Here is a 17,845-nt window from a genome sequence, read left to right as displayed (position 1 = left end):
CTTTGAGGTTTTTTCTCCCTTATTTCCAAGAGTCCTGAGTCCTGACACAAAGCATGTAATACTGACTATAATGTATTTAGATGTAATATTCCAGAGGAGAAAAAAAGGCAAAAAATTATAGTATTTTTTTGCTTTAGAATACGAAGTACCAAAAAAAAATAGAAGTGGTCCTTCAAAGTGAGATTAAAGGATAAAATAATTATGGACAGTGTGAAGACTAATGTGAAGTCATGTTAGAGATTAACAGCAAATGCATATTAGGAACCAAAATGAATCCAATGGATGCAAGCCAAACGTGATTATTCAGAAGATTAAAGTTATTAGAGGTAAAGACATCCTTCAGAACTCAAAACCCTATCTAAATATAACTGACTTAAAAATACAGCATAACAGAAAGTTATTTGTATTCATGCAAAAAATTGATTTTTAGGAGAATCTTACTAACAATAATTAGTAAAGCTATTTCTAAGCACATCAAAAGCAAAAAGCTTTCTGGTAGAAAAAGATGCTCAGGTGGTTACAGCATTATCAGAAGGTGACATTTGAATAACATATTAATTAATTGTATTTTATTCAAAAGTACTTTTTGAAATAAAAAAGAAAAAAAAACCCTAGAACTTTAGAAATCACCTTTAAACTGAAATAACAGTAAAAGGAGTTTTTTAAGTAAGCTGCTATATAGTAATGACTTTCACTAGAGCTTCTAAAAAAGAATTCCAACATATAATGTCCACATCCTTCAGCATATACTATATCACTTCAACAGGTCTCAGTATAAAAATAATGGAAAGCGGCCAATATAATAAAACGCTTTAAAATGTGCCAAAGGCTGATCCTGGGAATTCTGAATTCTGGGGCAATGTATCTAACATTTGTAATGGACAAGTTCACACAAGTAAAATAAAAACTAGACTTCTTCTACACTTGAGCAATTACACCATACTGAGAAAGAGCCTTTGCAGGAAAAATCCACCACTCACAGAAGTAATAGATTTTTTCAAAGGAGTGTGGATATCAATCTAACTGCAAGAGTTACTTAATGTTCTCTTTTTATCTATTGATATTTTCTTTACACTTGTATTCCCATGACTATGTGACATGGTATATGGTAATACAATGTGGTCACTGTGATATAATAAATACTCATTAATAATTATGATCAAAAAATAATATTTCTATTAAGTACAACAGTAAGTTTAAAAACATATATTAAAGTACTTTTAACATAACTGTTGTTAAATGTTAAAATTGAAACTGAAGAAGAGGCTCAGTCACTATGCCTAAATCTTGTGATGATTGCTAAACAAACAATATAATTTACAGTCTGAAATGAATAAAAATAGGGTCGATTTCCAGAATGAGAGAGGAACTGTTTGTTGCCATTAATTAAGGAACATAACTTTTTATTTCAGGCCAATTAAATATGCAAAGTACACAGTTGTTATCAGCAAATGCACAAACTGCTATATGGCAATTAACACTCAACTGAACAAAACAAGCAGACAAGTCTGGTTTTGAAAGATAAAAGCTTTAAATTAAATACATAAATAAATAAGATACAGATCTGAGTAAGAATTTTGAACTCTTCAGAGATTATCCCTGTTCCATAATCCAGCAGGAAGAAGTGGAAATCCCCTGCCTCTTCAAGTGCACAGCTTAATTTGAGGAACGGACACTGTAGCAGGTGAACACATGGAGTAGTCAGGCCAAGCATCTGAGATAAGATCCACTCTGAACTGTTTTTCATTGCTAATAGCTATAGGGAATAAAATGTATTTTAATAGTCAGTGTATTGTAGGGTAGGGAACAACTAAAGTTTAAAAAACCCCAAGTTTTTTTAATTACTGAGCCAACAAAAAGCTGGATGCTGCACGATTTGAAAGCATTCTGCACATGTTTACTGAGAGCTACATTCAAGTGGTACAAGCACATTGTAATGAAGGAATAACAAAGGAACAGTCTTCAGCGAGGAACTAGCCTCTACAACCAAATGCTAGCTTTGTCAAATCAGATGCTGCATTAAGCATGCCACCTGTTTCCTTTCCCCTACAGTCTCTAGCAAATGGAAATGCTTTGAATATTGTCTTATTCCTCTACTGGAAAAGTCTGTCCTTACATTATAGTATCAGTAATTGTCTAAAAGCTATCTAGCACTTCTCAGAGTGCTGGACTCAGTTATTTCTTCCATTCACTGTCTCCTGTTCTCTTCCATTGCTCCTTCTCCTCCCATTCCAGTTACCCTTCTCTTAGGCTCTCAGCTTGATTCACACAAAATCACCAGTCACCAGAAGGATGGGTACATTCTGTGTAGAAAGAACATCTGCCTCCTTCAGTGCTGGCTATTCCTAAGGGCACGATGTCTCATATTCAGGAGTCGTTTTATTCCCAATCTGGAGTCCCCAAGTAACAGGTTTCAAAGCATCTAAGCTCCTCTTCAGGCTCTAATAGTTGTTTTGAATAGTGTTACTGTAACCTTCAAGGTAATGCTTATAAAATCAGTAGGTTAACCATTCTCTACGGCAAGACTGAGGTTTGCATCTTACAGGAACATTAAATTAAAATGGTCAGAGGTCTATAACAGCAGTCCTCTGTATGCATATTGTATCTTTGATTTGGGTTTCTTAAAGCAGAAAAAAAACAAGACTAAGAAAATTAGCAGCATGAGGAAGGAAAGCAAAAGCAAACTTCTAAAAACTAGGTTAAAAATTTAGAATTTCAAGAAAGACTTAATAAATATATTAATGAGTCACTATTACACATTCAAAAGGTGCTAACACAGTAATGGGATTTTTAAAAGGTTTTACAAGATCAGAAAGTTGGACTGCCATAATTAGGCCCTTGTGTTTAACAGTGAAGAGAAGCATTATAAAATCTAATGCAGGCTGCAATGCACAGGTGAACTATTCTACAAAAAAGCATCTGTATCTTGGTTTGTGTGTAAAGCACTAGACTAAAAAAACCCCCAAAAACTCCAAACCATGGAAAAGGATTAGGTCTCTATCCTTTTCTTCTATCAGTGAGTGAGTAACACAGGTTAATAACACAATAAGTAAAAAACTTCATGTGTTCTTATTGATATAAAGTCAGATGCCCCTTAAAATTCAGCAATTCTTTGTCCTTATATTACAAAAAGGTTATTTTGGCTAAACTGTTTATTACTCAGAATAAGCAGTTTATTAATCCTCATTAATCTCCTCTTTACAATTAATGTCTCTGACATTAGCCCTGCAGGCAGAAATCTTTCTATTTCCACTCAATACTTAATTTCTTAGAGTATCTTGAAGATAGGGTGATCAGAATACCATCTCTTGAGTAGAATGGCCACACACACAAATCTAAAGTCAAATTCAGTAAGAGTCATACTGCCAGCCTGTGGAAGTAAAACTGGAACTAGTAACATATAACTTACAGCAGCTTGTAATGTGTCTGTCCATTGATGCACCCAGAAATGGGGAAAACTAAGGCAATTAAATCTAGCTTTAAAATAATATCCTGGATATCAGGAAGCCACATAGCCTTGAAAACACAACTTTAAAAAAAGCTCAAAATATTCAGTTTGATACTCTAAATTGTTAGCTACACTTTCAAATGGTCAGTCACTTAGCTACATCAATGAGGCACTGTAGGAATGAGATGTAAGAAAATTTGTAAAAACTGTAATGACTAGATGGCTTCTTTTTACAGCAGGGACATCTGACACAAAACATGTATACTCAGACAATAAAAAAAAGAAAATATTGCAGCATGGTGGTTCTTAAGTCCACAGATTTCTATTTCATCTTATCAACTGATTTAACACAGTGAAAGGGTAAACACGGAAGTAAAAATATGTAGAAATTTAACATGGTGTTGGGAGAAAAACAGCCAGAAAAAATGACACCATCAGTTACAAGTGTTACAAGTGCTGTATGGCATTTAGATATGGTTTTTGCTCTGGTGTTAAAGCATACTTGGAAGTTTTTGTATTCTCAGTTTGAATTTTAAGAAGTTTTAGCCATTCTGCCCTTTTATACTTTCACATGTACTGAAATGGTAAGATATTTTACATAATTTACTTAATGATACAATTTTTCCGACACATTTTAATTGCAAAAGCCAATTTCCTATAAAATACCTTCAGGAAGATAAACCATTTTGTCTTAATATATCTTTGTCTTAAATAATTGTGTAATCCACTCTTACTGACATCAACAAGAATGTTCAGGAAATAAACTAATCAATAACAGCATACACCTATTATTTTTAGAAGTATGCACTAATGATATGAAAGCAGTTCTGCAGAAGTATGCCCCCTTCATTATTTCATTTTACATTTAGAGCTAGTCAAGTCTGTAGGGAAACACAAACTTCTGCTGGAGAAAGAATGGCACAGCCATCTTGCAGACAAGATTCGAGTGTGATGGAACAGCAGGAATCACGAATTATGATGAGTTGAAAACATCTGAGAGTAAACAGGCCATGAGCCATCTGTTGCTGTATCTCCTCACCATCTGAAGTTCCCAATAAAATCTCAGATTTTTACTGTGCATTTAGTGAAGATCATTAATCCCCAGCCTTCTAGTTTTTACACAAGTGTCTCATCTATACTTTTATACCAAGCAATTTAAAATAATTTTTAAAGAATTCTTTATATATGGTACATTTATACTACAGCTGTTTTTAGGTTCTGCATTGGTTAAGTCAGAATGAATGTTATGAAAACATATTATAGGTAAATTTTGACAACCAAATATTTTCATTGCAGAAAAATATCTGTGTTTATAGTCTCGATTCCCAAACCTAAAATTTAACAACCTGGCACACCTGCAATTTTGAATGTTAATTTTCAGGGTAATTTGGCTTTTGCTTACTTTGTGTTTGTTTAGCATTGGCTTGGGTTCTTTTTAAATAAAAACGCCCACACATCAGAAGCATTCTTTTCCTTCTTTCTTTCACTTCCTTCTGTGAAGTATTAATCACTATCTAAATTTTACACATATAGTCAAGCACGTGTACACACACACCCCACCTTATTTTGAGATAACTGTCTCTTTCTCCAAGGAATCCCTGCCATTTTCAAGCTATTTGTGAACAGGTCAATCTTGAAAACATATGAAAAATAAATATACATTCTTGTTTTCCCCATTATCATTACTGGAACCAAGAGAACATTATTTCAGGTTTGTTCCACATGTGATTCCTCTCAGCTACTCACTCCTATTGTCACATGCTTTACTTGTCTCAGGATAGTAGCTGTGCAGAAAATAATTTCTCTGGATGAAGATCCAGCATGTTCCATCCTGTCTCTCCTAAGGCAGAACTATATACAATGGGATGCAGTGGATGCAATTTTATGGAATCAGAGAATATTAAGGGTTTATTCCCCTTAACCCCCTGCCATAGGCAGGACCTGCCACAAGACCAGGCTGCTCAAGGCCTTGGCCAACTTGGCCTTGAACACTGCCGGGACTGGGGCATCCATAACCTCCCTGGGCAACCTGTTCCAGTGTCTCACCACCCTCACAGTAAAAAAATTCTTTTTAATATCCAACCTAAATTTTACCTCTTTCAGTTTGCACCCATTACTCCTTGTCCTGTCACTACAGTTCCTAACACAGAGCCCCTGTCTGGCTTCTCTGCAGGCCCCCTTCATACAAGGAGGACTTGAGATTTAAGGCAAGCTGTTTTATTCAGTTTGTTTTCTAAAAACCAGTGTTAGTTTTTCAAAAAGAATTTTTAAAATATTATTTATATTGAGTCAGTTTCCCTACAATTCTCCCTCAGTCTGGAGTCTAATGAATCGTAGAAATCCAAATTAAACATCAGACCTTCAATACCTCAAAATTTGTGTTCAGAGAGGAGGTGTTGGAAACATAATCAACCTTATTATTTATACTCAAGAAGAATAATTAAATAAAAATAGCAGAAGCACTCAAAGTACAATGGAGTTCTTAATATTATGAAGGCTTTCACTAAAAGATGAGCCTCACTTATGCCATAAAACTCACTGAATTAACTTTTCCCTGCATTATAAATCTTCTCCACCTGAGATGCACAAGCAATGGCCTGGAGTCTGTTATGCTCACAGATACAACAGGTAGCCTAGAAAAGGTTTTCTCCTTTAAAGCAGCATCATGTCAGCAATTGAAAAGTGAAATGCTGTGCCTGCCAAAATTCAAGTCTTACTCTACAGATATCTTCCATATGCAAGAGGCTTCAGAGAAGCACTGAATACTCTTCAGTAGGAAACACTCATACTCGACCAAAGGCTGAAGGACTTCCACATAAGATTCAGCTATTCAAATGAAGATTTTCTGTGATTAAATAATTCATATTTTCCCTACATATTCTCAAATGCATAACAGAAAAGCCTATAGCTGCTTCTATTTTTCAGAACTCTTCTTTTAAATAATCAGTGACACTATACCCTATCATGTTATTCTGCTTAAAGTACCACCTTCTAGCTTTCATTCAATTTTGTATTGATTTTGTCTTTCAAATGCAATTCATCATTACTGAAAAGTGTCTCTAGCATTTGCTCAGCAGAGACTACTTTCTGTTTCCTGCATACTAATTAAGTTCTACGGAATATAGAAAAAAGCTTATGGTTCAGAAGCTTTTCTTCTAAGACATTCTTCATTTGGGATTGAAAACAGTTTTATAAGATGCATACTCTTATACTATATTCATCCACCACCATGTTCTTGGACCAGATGTTCATAATAAGTCCCTTCCAAAGGATATATTCTATATTCTGCCCCTTCTTCATTTAAATTTTTACATTCCCATTTTTGTAGTAGCAAAACCCACTGCAAATAATGCGCCCCATAGGACTGCTAACGTTCCAGATACAGTTTGTTAAGTAAAAATATTGAATAAAATTATAAATTACATCAGTTGTGACTGGTACTGACAATGGTAGAGGTGACATCCTCATAATCAATGTAATAAAATCTAGGGTTGTATAACACTTTCAGAACAGAAATACAAACTGTATTTAAGAGGTAAACTATGAACACATGAAAGTTGTTTTCTAAATGCTGAAGTCTCCACAATTTTCTGCTGTCTCCTTAAATTCAATAGGTATCATTTCCATCATCTATCCCAACTCAGAAACCCTATGGAACAGCAGCCTTCTCTTTACACAGTTTCACTAGGGCTCAAAGTGCAGCTTTGCTTTCTCAAAATGCCCATGACAAATTAGAAAATAAGCATAATTTTATTATATCCCAAAGGAAATCAAAAGTGTTTTGATTTTCATAGACCCTGAAGTTTTCCTCCTGCTCAAACTTAAAGACAAAACAAGCACAATCTAAATGCGGCTCAAGCATTTGACTACAATACTCATTAAGACCCCAAATTCCATTAACGGATAATTTAACTACATTCATCCTAAAATTTATAGGGTTTCATACTTAAGGCAGCCTACAGTGAACAACACCAGGGTTCTACCCAAGCTGAGACTTGGTGAAATATATCAGCTGAGAAGCACAAGGGCTTTAAACTCCAAACATCTGTTTTTGAAAACTGTACTTCATAACCACATTTTTGAGATAGCTCGGGGTAGAATTCTTGTCTAAGCCAAAAAAATTACAAAACTAGTCACTAAGTCCCACTGTAAAAGCTATATTTGCCTCTACTCCCACTTATAAACAAAATAAAATGAAATAAAATTAAAATAGGATTTAAGCTAGCACTTTATAGTCCATTCCATCTGTAGTTTCTTGATCACTTTAAGGCAGAATAAACCAGCACCGCTATCAAAAGAATTGATCCTGTCCTCTGTACAAACCCCAGCCATTCATTCACCCCCTTATACTAGCGTACGTCTTCATTCAGTCACACAGGGAACAGAATTGGGAAATTGATCCGTGTCCAATTAATTAAGGAAAAAAAACTTCCTAGGGAGATGCATTCAAAATTGCCTTCACTGCTTCCTGATTTATCTCCCCAGCCCTCCCAACAGAAACTGAAATAAGGCAAAGCCACACTTTAGGATCACTCAGCATGACACTGGCCATGCTGCTCCGCAGAAACAGAGACAGACCTGCCTGGAACAAAATGCTTCATGTTTGTTACTGGTAATGGAGGCACAGCTATCAAACTTTGGGATCAACAGGATATCCTTCTGGAAAACCATTTCTGTGGAAATTGCTTTAAGTGCCTCACTTGCAGTACACCTGGCTGAAGTGGCTGAGGCTGGTGCTTGGGTGGTCTATGCCACAGGAAGGCTGAGTCATGCAGAGCCAAACAGCCCTTCACAAATCAGCTTCCCTTGTGCTATGGGATGGTTCCTAAACATCTGGGCTGTTGACTCACAGTGCAACAATGCTGGCCCTTCATGCACAGGAGTACCAAACACATCTTGCTTGTGTCCCAGTGGTCAAAGCTGTAAAATCAGTAAGAATACCCTGGCATCACAAAGACAGGGCTTAGGACAGAGCAAAATTTCTGAGGCCTGCCCATAACACGCTCTTAACTTCCCAATTTAAAATCTGAATGGATTTTTTCCTGTGTAATTACACAACTCCAGTCTGCTTTATATAGGGTTTTTTTTTTTTACATATATGAAAACCATGCCAAAGAACTGCACTGCAATGAAGCAGAATCTACCTATACAGAGCTTTTGTAATTTTGAATTGTTGTGAATTCAGGTGTGAGACATAAATAATATCGCCACAGGGTAGTCACACAGAGACCACACATTGTAATTCAGTTTAGTTTGTCTTCTAAAGATTGGACAAATACTAGCTGGTGTATAAGGTCTGACATGAAGCCTTTTAGGATAAAAAAAGTTAGTGGCTTTTCAAACTCAACTCACTTAAAGATTGGACAAATACTAGCTGGTGTATAAGGTCTGACATGAAGCCTTTTAGGATAAAAAAAGTTAGTGGCTTTTCAAACTCAACTCACTAGTGCCTGAATTTTTACTGTGGAATTGGGGTCAAACTGAACAAGAATATTATTTTATTTGCCTGAAAGTTTCCTCTCCATCATGAGGACAGAGCTCACAACTTAAGATATTAGACCTGTTTCCTTATATCATGTTGGTACAGAAGAAGCTTTCCTACATTTCTTAAACACCACCCAAATAACAAATGCCAGCTTCTTCAGACACGGTAGTTATGTAACAGCCAGCACATATCAGTTTCATTTTTAATGGAAGAAATTTATCCTTGCTGAGGAAATATTATGAGTAAAAAAAAATCTACTGAATTTGCTGAAGTACAATGGAGAAAGTTTTGTTTACTAACAAAATACAATTCAATTTGGACAGTCACTCACCAGAAGTTACACTTTCTAATGTTCCTAAGTACATCTGATATTCTCTAATTCAGCTGCTACCTGTATCATACATATAACTGTGTTAATGCAAAGAAAATAAAACTATTTTTCCACTTACCTCTCTGCTAGCCTTTGCTGGAATCTGTCCCTGAGTCTGTCTCAACTTGCGAGCACTGTCAAGTTTTGCTTGAAGTTCTGAAGCTAAATCCTTCAACAAAAGTGGTAGTACCCCATTAGTTTAACTATCTTAAATTTTAAGGTGATTTTCATATCAAAATGAACTATTCATTTAATTTTTGTGTTTTGGTGTAATGTTTTAAACTCTAATGACACAAAATACTAAAAAAATGTCAGTATAATTCACACAACTCTTTATAGGATATTAATGTAATATAGTATAGTTTTAATAAAGCTATCATTCAGCCTTCTGATCTGGAGCCAGACATCATCATTTCTTCCCTGCATCCGGGGTTCGCTGCATTTTTACTATAGTCATATTCTTTTTTTTTTCTTGTACACAAACACACACACACATACATCAGCTCTATGGCTCTAGGGAAATATCTCTCAGAAATTTTTGCTATGAAGTTTTACAGCTCTCTACACTCCATGTCCAACTTCTGTGCTTCAGATCTTATCTTGAGAATTAAAATGAACAAGAGGTAGAAAATAAGACCAGTTTACAGTCTTGTAGAAATTGGTTTTGATGCTCCTGTGCTCTCTTAACCACCTGATTATTAACTAAATAGAAGTATTTCAGAATATCTTGGATTGCTAGGAATTGCCAGCCTATCTACCTGTAAAGAATAGAACCATTTATACTTTAACCCCTCTGTCAGTTTCACTGACTGGACTCCAACCATTGTGCCCTTATTTGCTTCCCCAAAATTAAGTCATTTGATCAACACCAGGCAGCAGATCAGTAACAAAAACAGATTCAGAATTCATTTGGCCCACATGGCCAACCTCGAGCTCCAGCCACCAGAACATGTTGTTACATAACCAACTGTTCTGGTGTGTGGGGAGGAACTTACTTAAACAAGCATTTTCAATCTGATTAGAGAAAGACCATGAAAAATACTTAAAATGCCATAAGGCTTTTATATATTATATATTATATGTATTATATTAGCTGTTTTATTATTTAAATTGTTGTTGTTTGGTTTTAGGATTGTTTGTTTTTTAAATTAGGTTGATTCAGAGTGCATATATAGAAAACTGTATATATAAAAATAATAATAAAATTGTAGTACTGGTTTCTGCCACATGATCTGAGTCAAAACAAAACAAAATGATAGAATATTAAATTAATTACACTCTCCCCACAGAATATGTGTATATTTTTCATCAAATCGCTTACATTCAGTTCCCATCAGGTTGAAAAGAAAAAGACCAAATAATTTGCCCAAAGTTTTGTTTAGGCAATGCTACTGAAGCTGAGCAGTATCAGAAAAAAATGTTTACAAATTTTTGCTGCTTTCCACCAATTTTGGAAAACCTTCCCCTCCACAGTACTTTAGCAACTAGTACATAGATAGCTTACACTACACTAGTCCCTCACAAACCTATCACATAATTACTTTCATAAACATATTTTTCCTCACTAATATACTTTTTTAGTACTAACTAAGAAAACTAGAGATTAACATATGGACACATCTATTTAAATCATTAACATTATATCTTAGTAGGAAATACATTGCTGCAACTTACTTTTAATTTACCTTTAAAGTTAGTAACATTTAAAATGGACAGGATTTCTAGATAAGGTATTGCTGTTCAAATGTTTAAAGTTATGTACTCATATCTATGTCTACAGCCTGTGGAAAAAGAATTCATAACATAAAATTGGTTTGAAAATATTTATAAAACGGACACTTTCTCCTAACAAAATTTGAATTATCTGATAAGGGCTTCAACAAAGATCAACACCATGTCCTAGTCGAGCAATAATGACAGAACATACTAAACTTTCCACAAATCAAAGAATCAATAGCTCTTGAGAAATATTAATTTACCACTTGGAGACGTAACAAGTTTTACATATTACTATAAATAAATATTTACTTATTATTTCTTAAATATGCAGATTTTGGTGTAAATATTATGTTACAAGAGGCAAACTAAACAGGTGCAGTAAAAATTAATCTTAAAAAATAAATACAAAAGCCCACAGTGATAGCATTTGCTTCTAAAAAATATGAAAATAGTTCCTCAAGAGCAGCTATTCAGAGCCAAGCACTTGAAAAATGCAGCTTAAAAACTAACAGACTCTGACCTTGTTATAACTGAAGCTTCCAGACAGTACTAATGAAGGCAATTAACTCATTATAGCCATGTTTAATGTAATAAATAAAATACATAAACCTCCAAATTTAGTGTTGCACAAGAGTGAAATTCTTGTTCCTTCAGGTAGCTGGCTGAAACAAGCCATGTTAAATGTGCAGCTGTTTCTCCCAGCTCCACAGACCAACCTCAATCAGAGCAGGACCACAAAGCATTCCACAGCTGTTCTCAGTGTAGAGCTGGCTGCAATGGCATATGCTATTCCTTTCAGTTTTACAGTTTCCATATCCCAATTAGTAAGCCCATTTACACAGCAGAGCTACGGACCACAAGTACCTACTTGTGACAAAGCTGATGAAATAAGTACAGCTCCAGACACTGTTTACCTTGTAACCAAGACAGGGAGCTTTGTAGTTTTCACCTACTCCCTTTTTTATAAAAAGACAATAAATACTATAAAAAGGGCAGAGAACAACTGGTTTTAGGTATGCTGCTTATCCTAAAAAGCTGGGGTCCTGAATCGTCTACTCTAGTCTATGAACTACTGCATTTAAAGCAGAAATTACTGTAAAAGCACTATCTTCAAATCCTACCAAATTTTTCTTTATTTGCTTGAATCAATACCCTTTCAAAAAAACCACCCAAACAATTAAATCGCTGTGAGCTTTGAAGAAAAATTGTAGTAAATCGTGACAGTTTTCCACAGCCATTACCATGTCTCCCATGAGTTCTGCTTTCACAATCCTCGCTCCCAGTCTGTTCATCTCCTCTTCACTGAGCACCTGAGGCGGCTCATCCTTTGATGATCTGTAAAACACCAGCTGCACTCAAGCCACAGAAAAACAGTGCAGTATTCACCTGTGTAATTCAGAATGATAAGCCCACTATACTTGTATATATATGTCTATTGGCAAAATAATTGAAAACGACATATTATAAAAATGTATTTGCACACAGAAGCTGCCAAGGACTCTGAAACCAAAGACCTTAAATAAAATTTTTACAAGGTTTGCTTCCTTTAACTTTTGAGAACAACTCAAATGAAAAGTACTATCTGTGAACATTCTCTCAGCATGAAAAAACAGTCAAAAGTCAGTAGCAAGTATAAGCAGGAAAAAAACAAGGGAAAGAGAAACAGAAAATGTTATTTTAACCTACTCTAATTCTTCTTTCTGGCTTTGGCCATGCTTTTACATCTCACTTCTGCAAAATCACCAATTTCTGAGTTATTCTGTTTGTCAAATGGCCTTCCACCTCTTGAAGATTACTTATTTTCCCATATTTATCTGCTCACAGTATAATCTTTGCATCCGAATATGTTATCGCTGACACAGAAGAGTGTCCATGGAAAATTAACTGGCCCCATTTTAAAAATATGAAGTCCCCCTAGAGAAGCCACAGCTTCAGCCACAGCCACAGAAATAAAGAGAACTGTACCTTAATGTTAATATTAAAAACTTAGCATATGACTTTTTATGATGTTTATTAAATATGAATTCCAAGAAATACTGCAAAGAGGCATCAAGTAAGTTTGGCTCTTGTTCTCTGGCCCTAGGAAAGATTAAAACCAACTAACTCTAAAAGTAAAATATCTAACACAAAAGATACTTAAGAGTACAGTTATGACATTGTTCCTGCTGTTAGAGAGAGAATTCACTCACTAACTGGTGTTTAAACCCTGTAGGATTTGAAGAAGGAGAAATCTTTGAAGATGGTGTCCTCTTTAAGCGCCAGGCCTCCCCCGTCCTGAGAAAATTACTGAAGTTGCTTTTCTTCATTTTCAAGATGCCCAATTCAAACCCCTAGAACTCAGCAGAATTTACTTTAATTTCACCAGAAACAAAACATTCAAAGATTAAGTTCCCACTGTTCCTTAAGCTGTATCCTTCAAAGCAAGGCAGACTACTTCAGAAAAGGGAACAAAAGATGTTTATTAATTCATATATGCTTTTTTAAATGGTGCTAGTGCTTGAATCATTGTCTGAACTTTTTGAGACTTGAGACATTGCTTTGATTTGCTTTTTATCTTGTCTCAAATTAAACTCTGAAGCAGTCACATTATTAAGTGTGACTTCCAGCAAACACTAGCTGATGAACTTTTCCTCTGGGGAGATCCCTTGGACATCCAATCGGCACTTTTAATTAACCTGTGTCATAACTGTCCAAACCACTTTGATTTATAGGCTGAAAAGGCTTCCTCTGTGCTTTAGAAAAGATAAAATTTAAAAGCCATGCTTTCAGCATGAGAGATGAGGAACTGAATCAGCAACACCTATTAATTCAAGCCTTCACCTCAAAGATTTACTTTTCGTGACTGACAACACTACCAAAAGAGTATATGCATTACAAATCTTGAAACTTTAAGAAGAAAAAGAAAACAGCAGCTTATAAATTACTCTCAACAGGTATCTACTGCACAAATCCAACCTGAAACATTCCAAAAGCCTGAATTTTCTACAAAATACAGTACCAAAAAAAAAATACTTCTGACCGCTAGAAAGAGGAAGACAGGTTATTCACTACTTCAAAACACACAGAATCTCAGGAGTTAAGAAGTCATCTTAGAAGAACCTGGATATAAGTTATGTCAATAAGCAGAGGCTATATGGTTTTGCAGGCCTAAGTAATCCCCACTTTACTAATGAGTCAGCTTGGTAATTGCATTGGCTAAGAAATATGATTAAAATATCAAAGAAGATGCACAATTGGGTTTAACAGCACCAGAACGGAAAACACATGCAAAAGAAAATATCAGCTGAACAGTTTCTACATCTAGTTCTCTTCTGTGAAGAAAAGAATCATCTTTTCCATCATAATAATTGAATTCTTTGAACTTGAGCAAGTAAACCACTTCCGCACACAATCTCATTTCCCAAAATTTGCAGCTTTGTCCAGTTACAATTACCAATGTACTTAATAAATGTGGCAGTTAAAAAAAGGTACTGTTTTTGTACGTACAACTAAAAAAAGTGAATCAACATTATTTCACAAAAAAAAAAAAAAAAAAAAGGACTGAAAAGAATAGCTGCTTCTTTAAAGAAAACAATACTGAGGCAATGGTATCACTAACTTCCACTCAATGATTACATGTTTGACTAGGTCTGGCTGGATGGGATGGAATTTATTTTTTCCACAGCAATGTGGTGGTGCGTTTTCCTCCATATTGTGCCTAGCCCTCCCCTTCCCAGGCCATTCTGCAATCCCAGGAATTCCCATTATGCTTTGGCCTTTGTGGACCAATGAAGTATCCCTTGACTGCAGCAGGAACTCTTGCCAGGCTAAGGTGGGGGAGCACACTGTCCGCACCCAGAACTCCTGGTGCCTGCCACAGTGGGGAACAAAGGCAGAAACACTCAGCCCCTGGCAGCCTCTGATCATTACTCACCTGAACCACAGTCTGAGTGGAACAGTACCATTGCTACTGGATTTTTTCAAAATTCCAGTGACTGTGGCCAGGATGTAAACTTACTGATGACTGCAGACCAGCAGACTGCGACCCCACCAACAGCAGTGCTGTGTGAGGCCCTCTGAGCTCTCCTGGACCACAGCTGACTGTGCCAGCATTGCACTGAGTGGGACACCTCTCAGAACTCACCAACTCCCCACTTTGCAAAGATTAGAGCACCGTCATAGAAAGCTGATACCCTCCACTCCTTGAGGCTCAACTCCTGCTTGTTGAAAAATTCAAATACATTTGAAGCATTTCACTGAACTCAAGAGGAACTCTTAATAGGCATTTTTCATATATTCACATATATATATATGTTTTTATACATTTATACACTTCTATCCCTATATATCACTTTTCATCCATGTGCATGCATGTGTGAATTATTGGAACAATCTGAAAGAAGAGTCATAGTAAAAATCACACTAGTCAAATCACTGGAAGAACCAGCAAGCTGCTAATACTGGAGGAACAGGAGACAGAGCAAAAGGTCAGTTCTCTACAACTTGTCTGACCACCTCTCCTTACTACTCTCCATTGTCTCTCACAAAAGCAAGTCATGGAAAACTAAATTCCTGCTGCCTATTAAGTTTGTGTTTCCTTTCCCACTCTATTAATACTTCCTCTTCACCACAGAAAGCATACTTTCAATTAAATACCTTCTACTATTTTTCATATGCTACCACTTTAGCATATGACCTCATCTCTCAAGTGGCAAACCTATCCCTGCTGTATTAATTATTTCAGTTTTTAGTCAGCATTTTCTAACATTTTGAGATTGTATTTTATAAATTCAATGACCGTTAAGATATTTTGGAGGTTTTTTTTTGCCTAAGAGGCCAATTTTACTTCAGTGTGAACTAACATTAGAAAGAAGCAGAAAATAACCTATCATTAGCAATTCTCAAATGTGCTGAGGAGACAGATCAGGTAGGGGATGTTCACTACTTCTGCTTAACTTATTTCTAGCTGCCCTTAGCTGGAGGCTAAGACTCCTCCTCCAAACTAAAGAGATCTGATACAATCAGTGCTTATAATGTCAAAAAGGAGATAGAGCTTTTGTTCTATTTTGCCATGAAAAAACAAGTATATATAGCAAATAAAAACCAAGTAAAGATGTTCATAGAATACCTAGAGGATGATGTTTTACTGTCAGATAAAATCTGTTTCTTCTCAGGGGTATCGCTTGCGTATTCCTGTTGCGACTTCTCTTTTTCATCACTTGGAGTTCTTTTCCAACTTTTGCCATCAATTTGTTCCCTAGTACCTGATGATTTTTGGTCAGATTTTAATTTCTCATTGCTATCTTCTGTGTGTGTTTTGGTCCACAGTGCAGTATCCTCATTGGGTTTCTGAAAACGGTTGCTCAAAGAGCTATGAGCTGAGTCCTCCTTGGAAGAGGACTGCTTTAACCTGGAGTCTCTGGGTGCACTGTAAGACATTAAATCATCTTCAGAGGGTTTCAAAAATTTGTGTTTCAAGCTGCTTAGAGATGAATTCCTTTCCTGATTTCGTTTTTCACTGGAGTATTTTTCTGCTTTGGAGCTGTAACCCCTTGATATTGAGTCCGTGTTACTGCGTCCACATTCCTGGTCTGCTCTTGATACCTCTCTTCTGTAACCCTTGTCATCCTGTGCCCACCCTTTGCCATACTTCTCCCTGGAACAGCCCCCAAACATGTGTCTGTCTCTATCATCTTCATCTCGTGTCACCTTTTCAATATGCTGTTCTTTCTTGTCTTTCTTCTCCTTCTCACTTTCTGAATAGTCAGTCTTCTTCCATCTTCCACTTCTATGATAATTTTCCTTTTTGGACGCAGCTTTTTCAGCTTCTTCTAATCGTGACTGAAATACCTCCACTGACTAGAAGAAAAAAACAAAAAAGTCATACCACTTTTAAGGCCATGGGGTACTGTTGAAGTATTTCAAATTTGCTACAAGATTTCATATATTAAAAACATTTAACAAGAAAAATATATAAAAGGCTGGGTAGCGTTAAACCCTGGAGAGAAGCTTAAGAGAAGCTTCAGGGTCTGTTTTTTCCTGCTTCTTTTCACGTTTTACTTCATACATTGAGCCTTCATACTTCATGTGCCTTTATATGAAAGTAATCTTTTCCAAACATTTATTAGTATGAAGAAAATTTAACTGAAGATCTTTACCCCATATCTCTCAGCTACAATTTCCTCAAAATTTCGCTTCTCTCTCTCAGCCTGCTCCTTCATCCTTTGGTATGATTTTCGCAGCCAACTTAATCCAGCATCTTCTACCACTGTAACTAAAGTAGAAAACAACAAGAGGTTGTGGTTTTACATCTCAAGTAATTATTCCTATTTAACCTTATTCTGTATGTGACATTAAAGCTTCACCTAAACTTATTGTAAAAATTGAAGGAGCGCAAAGGAAAACAGAATTAATATACAAATACAATTACATATTTTCATAAGTTAATGCTGGTTATACCTCAGCAATACCACTCATTTAATTTAAGCTTCTCTAGTTTATCACAAGCAGTTTCCAAGACAGGAGTGGCATCTGAGAAGTTGTGGAGTTTCATTATGACATTAAAACACACTCAATGATGCCTATCAACTCTTATAGATTTCCGATGTCTGATCTCTGTGACTCCTAAAAGTGGGCATGAGCTCATGGTTTCTGGGACAGACTGTCCACAGGGAAAGGCTCTTAGAAAGCACAGACCCAACTCTTCTCTGTTGACAAGATACAAGGAGCATTCTCACCACATAATAAATGTTTCATGACATTTTGAAAAAGGTTTTTATTACTGTGTTTGCTGGAGATGGGCAGGGTAACTCCGGGGTAAGGAAAAAAGTGAAAAGGCTACAGA

General features: G+C 35.9%; 1 protein-coding gene across 3 annotated transcripts in view; it reads right to left on the bottom strand.

Annotated features, from left to right (window-relative positions):
- The window catches only part of CWF19L2 (CWF19 like cell cycle control factor 2), a 58,960-nt gene that overhangs the window by 23,903 nt on the left and 17,212 nt on the right, over nt 1–17,845 (bottom strand). For all 3 annotated transcript variants that reach the window (XM_068181387.1, XM_068181389.1, XM_068181388.1), the window contains exons 7-10: nt 17,160–17,275; nt 16,130–16,860; nt 12,264–12,357; nt 9,383–9,472 (exon numbers count right to left, since the gene is read on the bottom strand). In XM_068181387.1, coding sequence (XP_068037488.1) covers nt 9,383–9,472; nt 12,264–12,357; nt 16,130–16,860; nt 17,160–17,275 — 1,031 coding nt within the window. The remainder of the gene's footprint in view (nt 1–9,382; nt 9,473–12,263; nt 12,358–16,129; nt 16,861–17,159; nt 17,276–17,845) is intronic.

Source organism: Anomalospiza imberbis, chromosome 2 (genome assembly GCF_031753505.1).
Source record: "Anomalospiza imberbis isolate Cuckoo-Finch-1a 21T00152 chromosome 2, ASM3175350v1, whole genome shotgun sequence".
In the NCBI taxonomy this organism is placed as follows: domain Eukaryota; kingdom Metazoa; phylum Chordata; class Aves; order Passeriformes; family Viduidae; genus Anomalospiza; species Anomalospiza imberbis.
The sequence above is the reverse complement of the archived record's forward strand: the minus strand, read 5'-3'. Positions and strand labels throughout refer to the sequence as shown.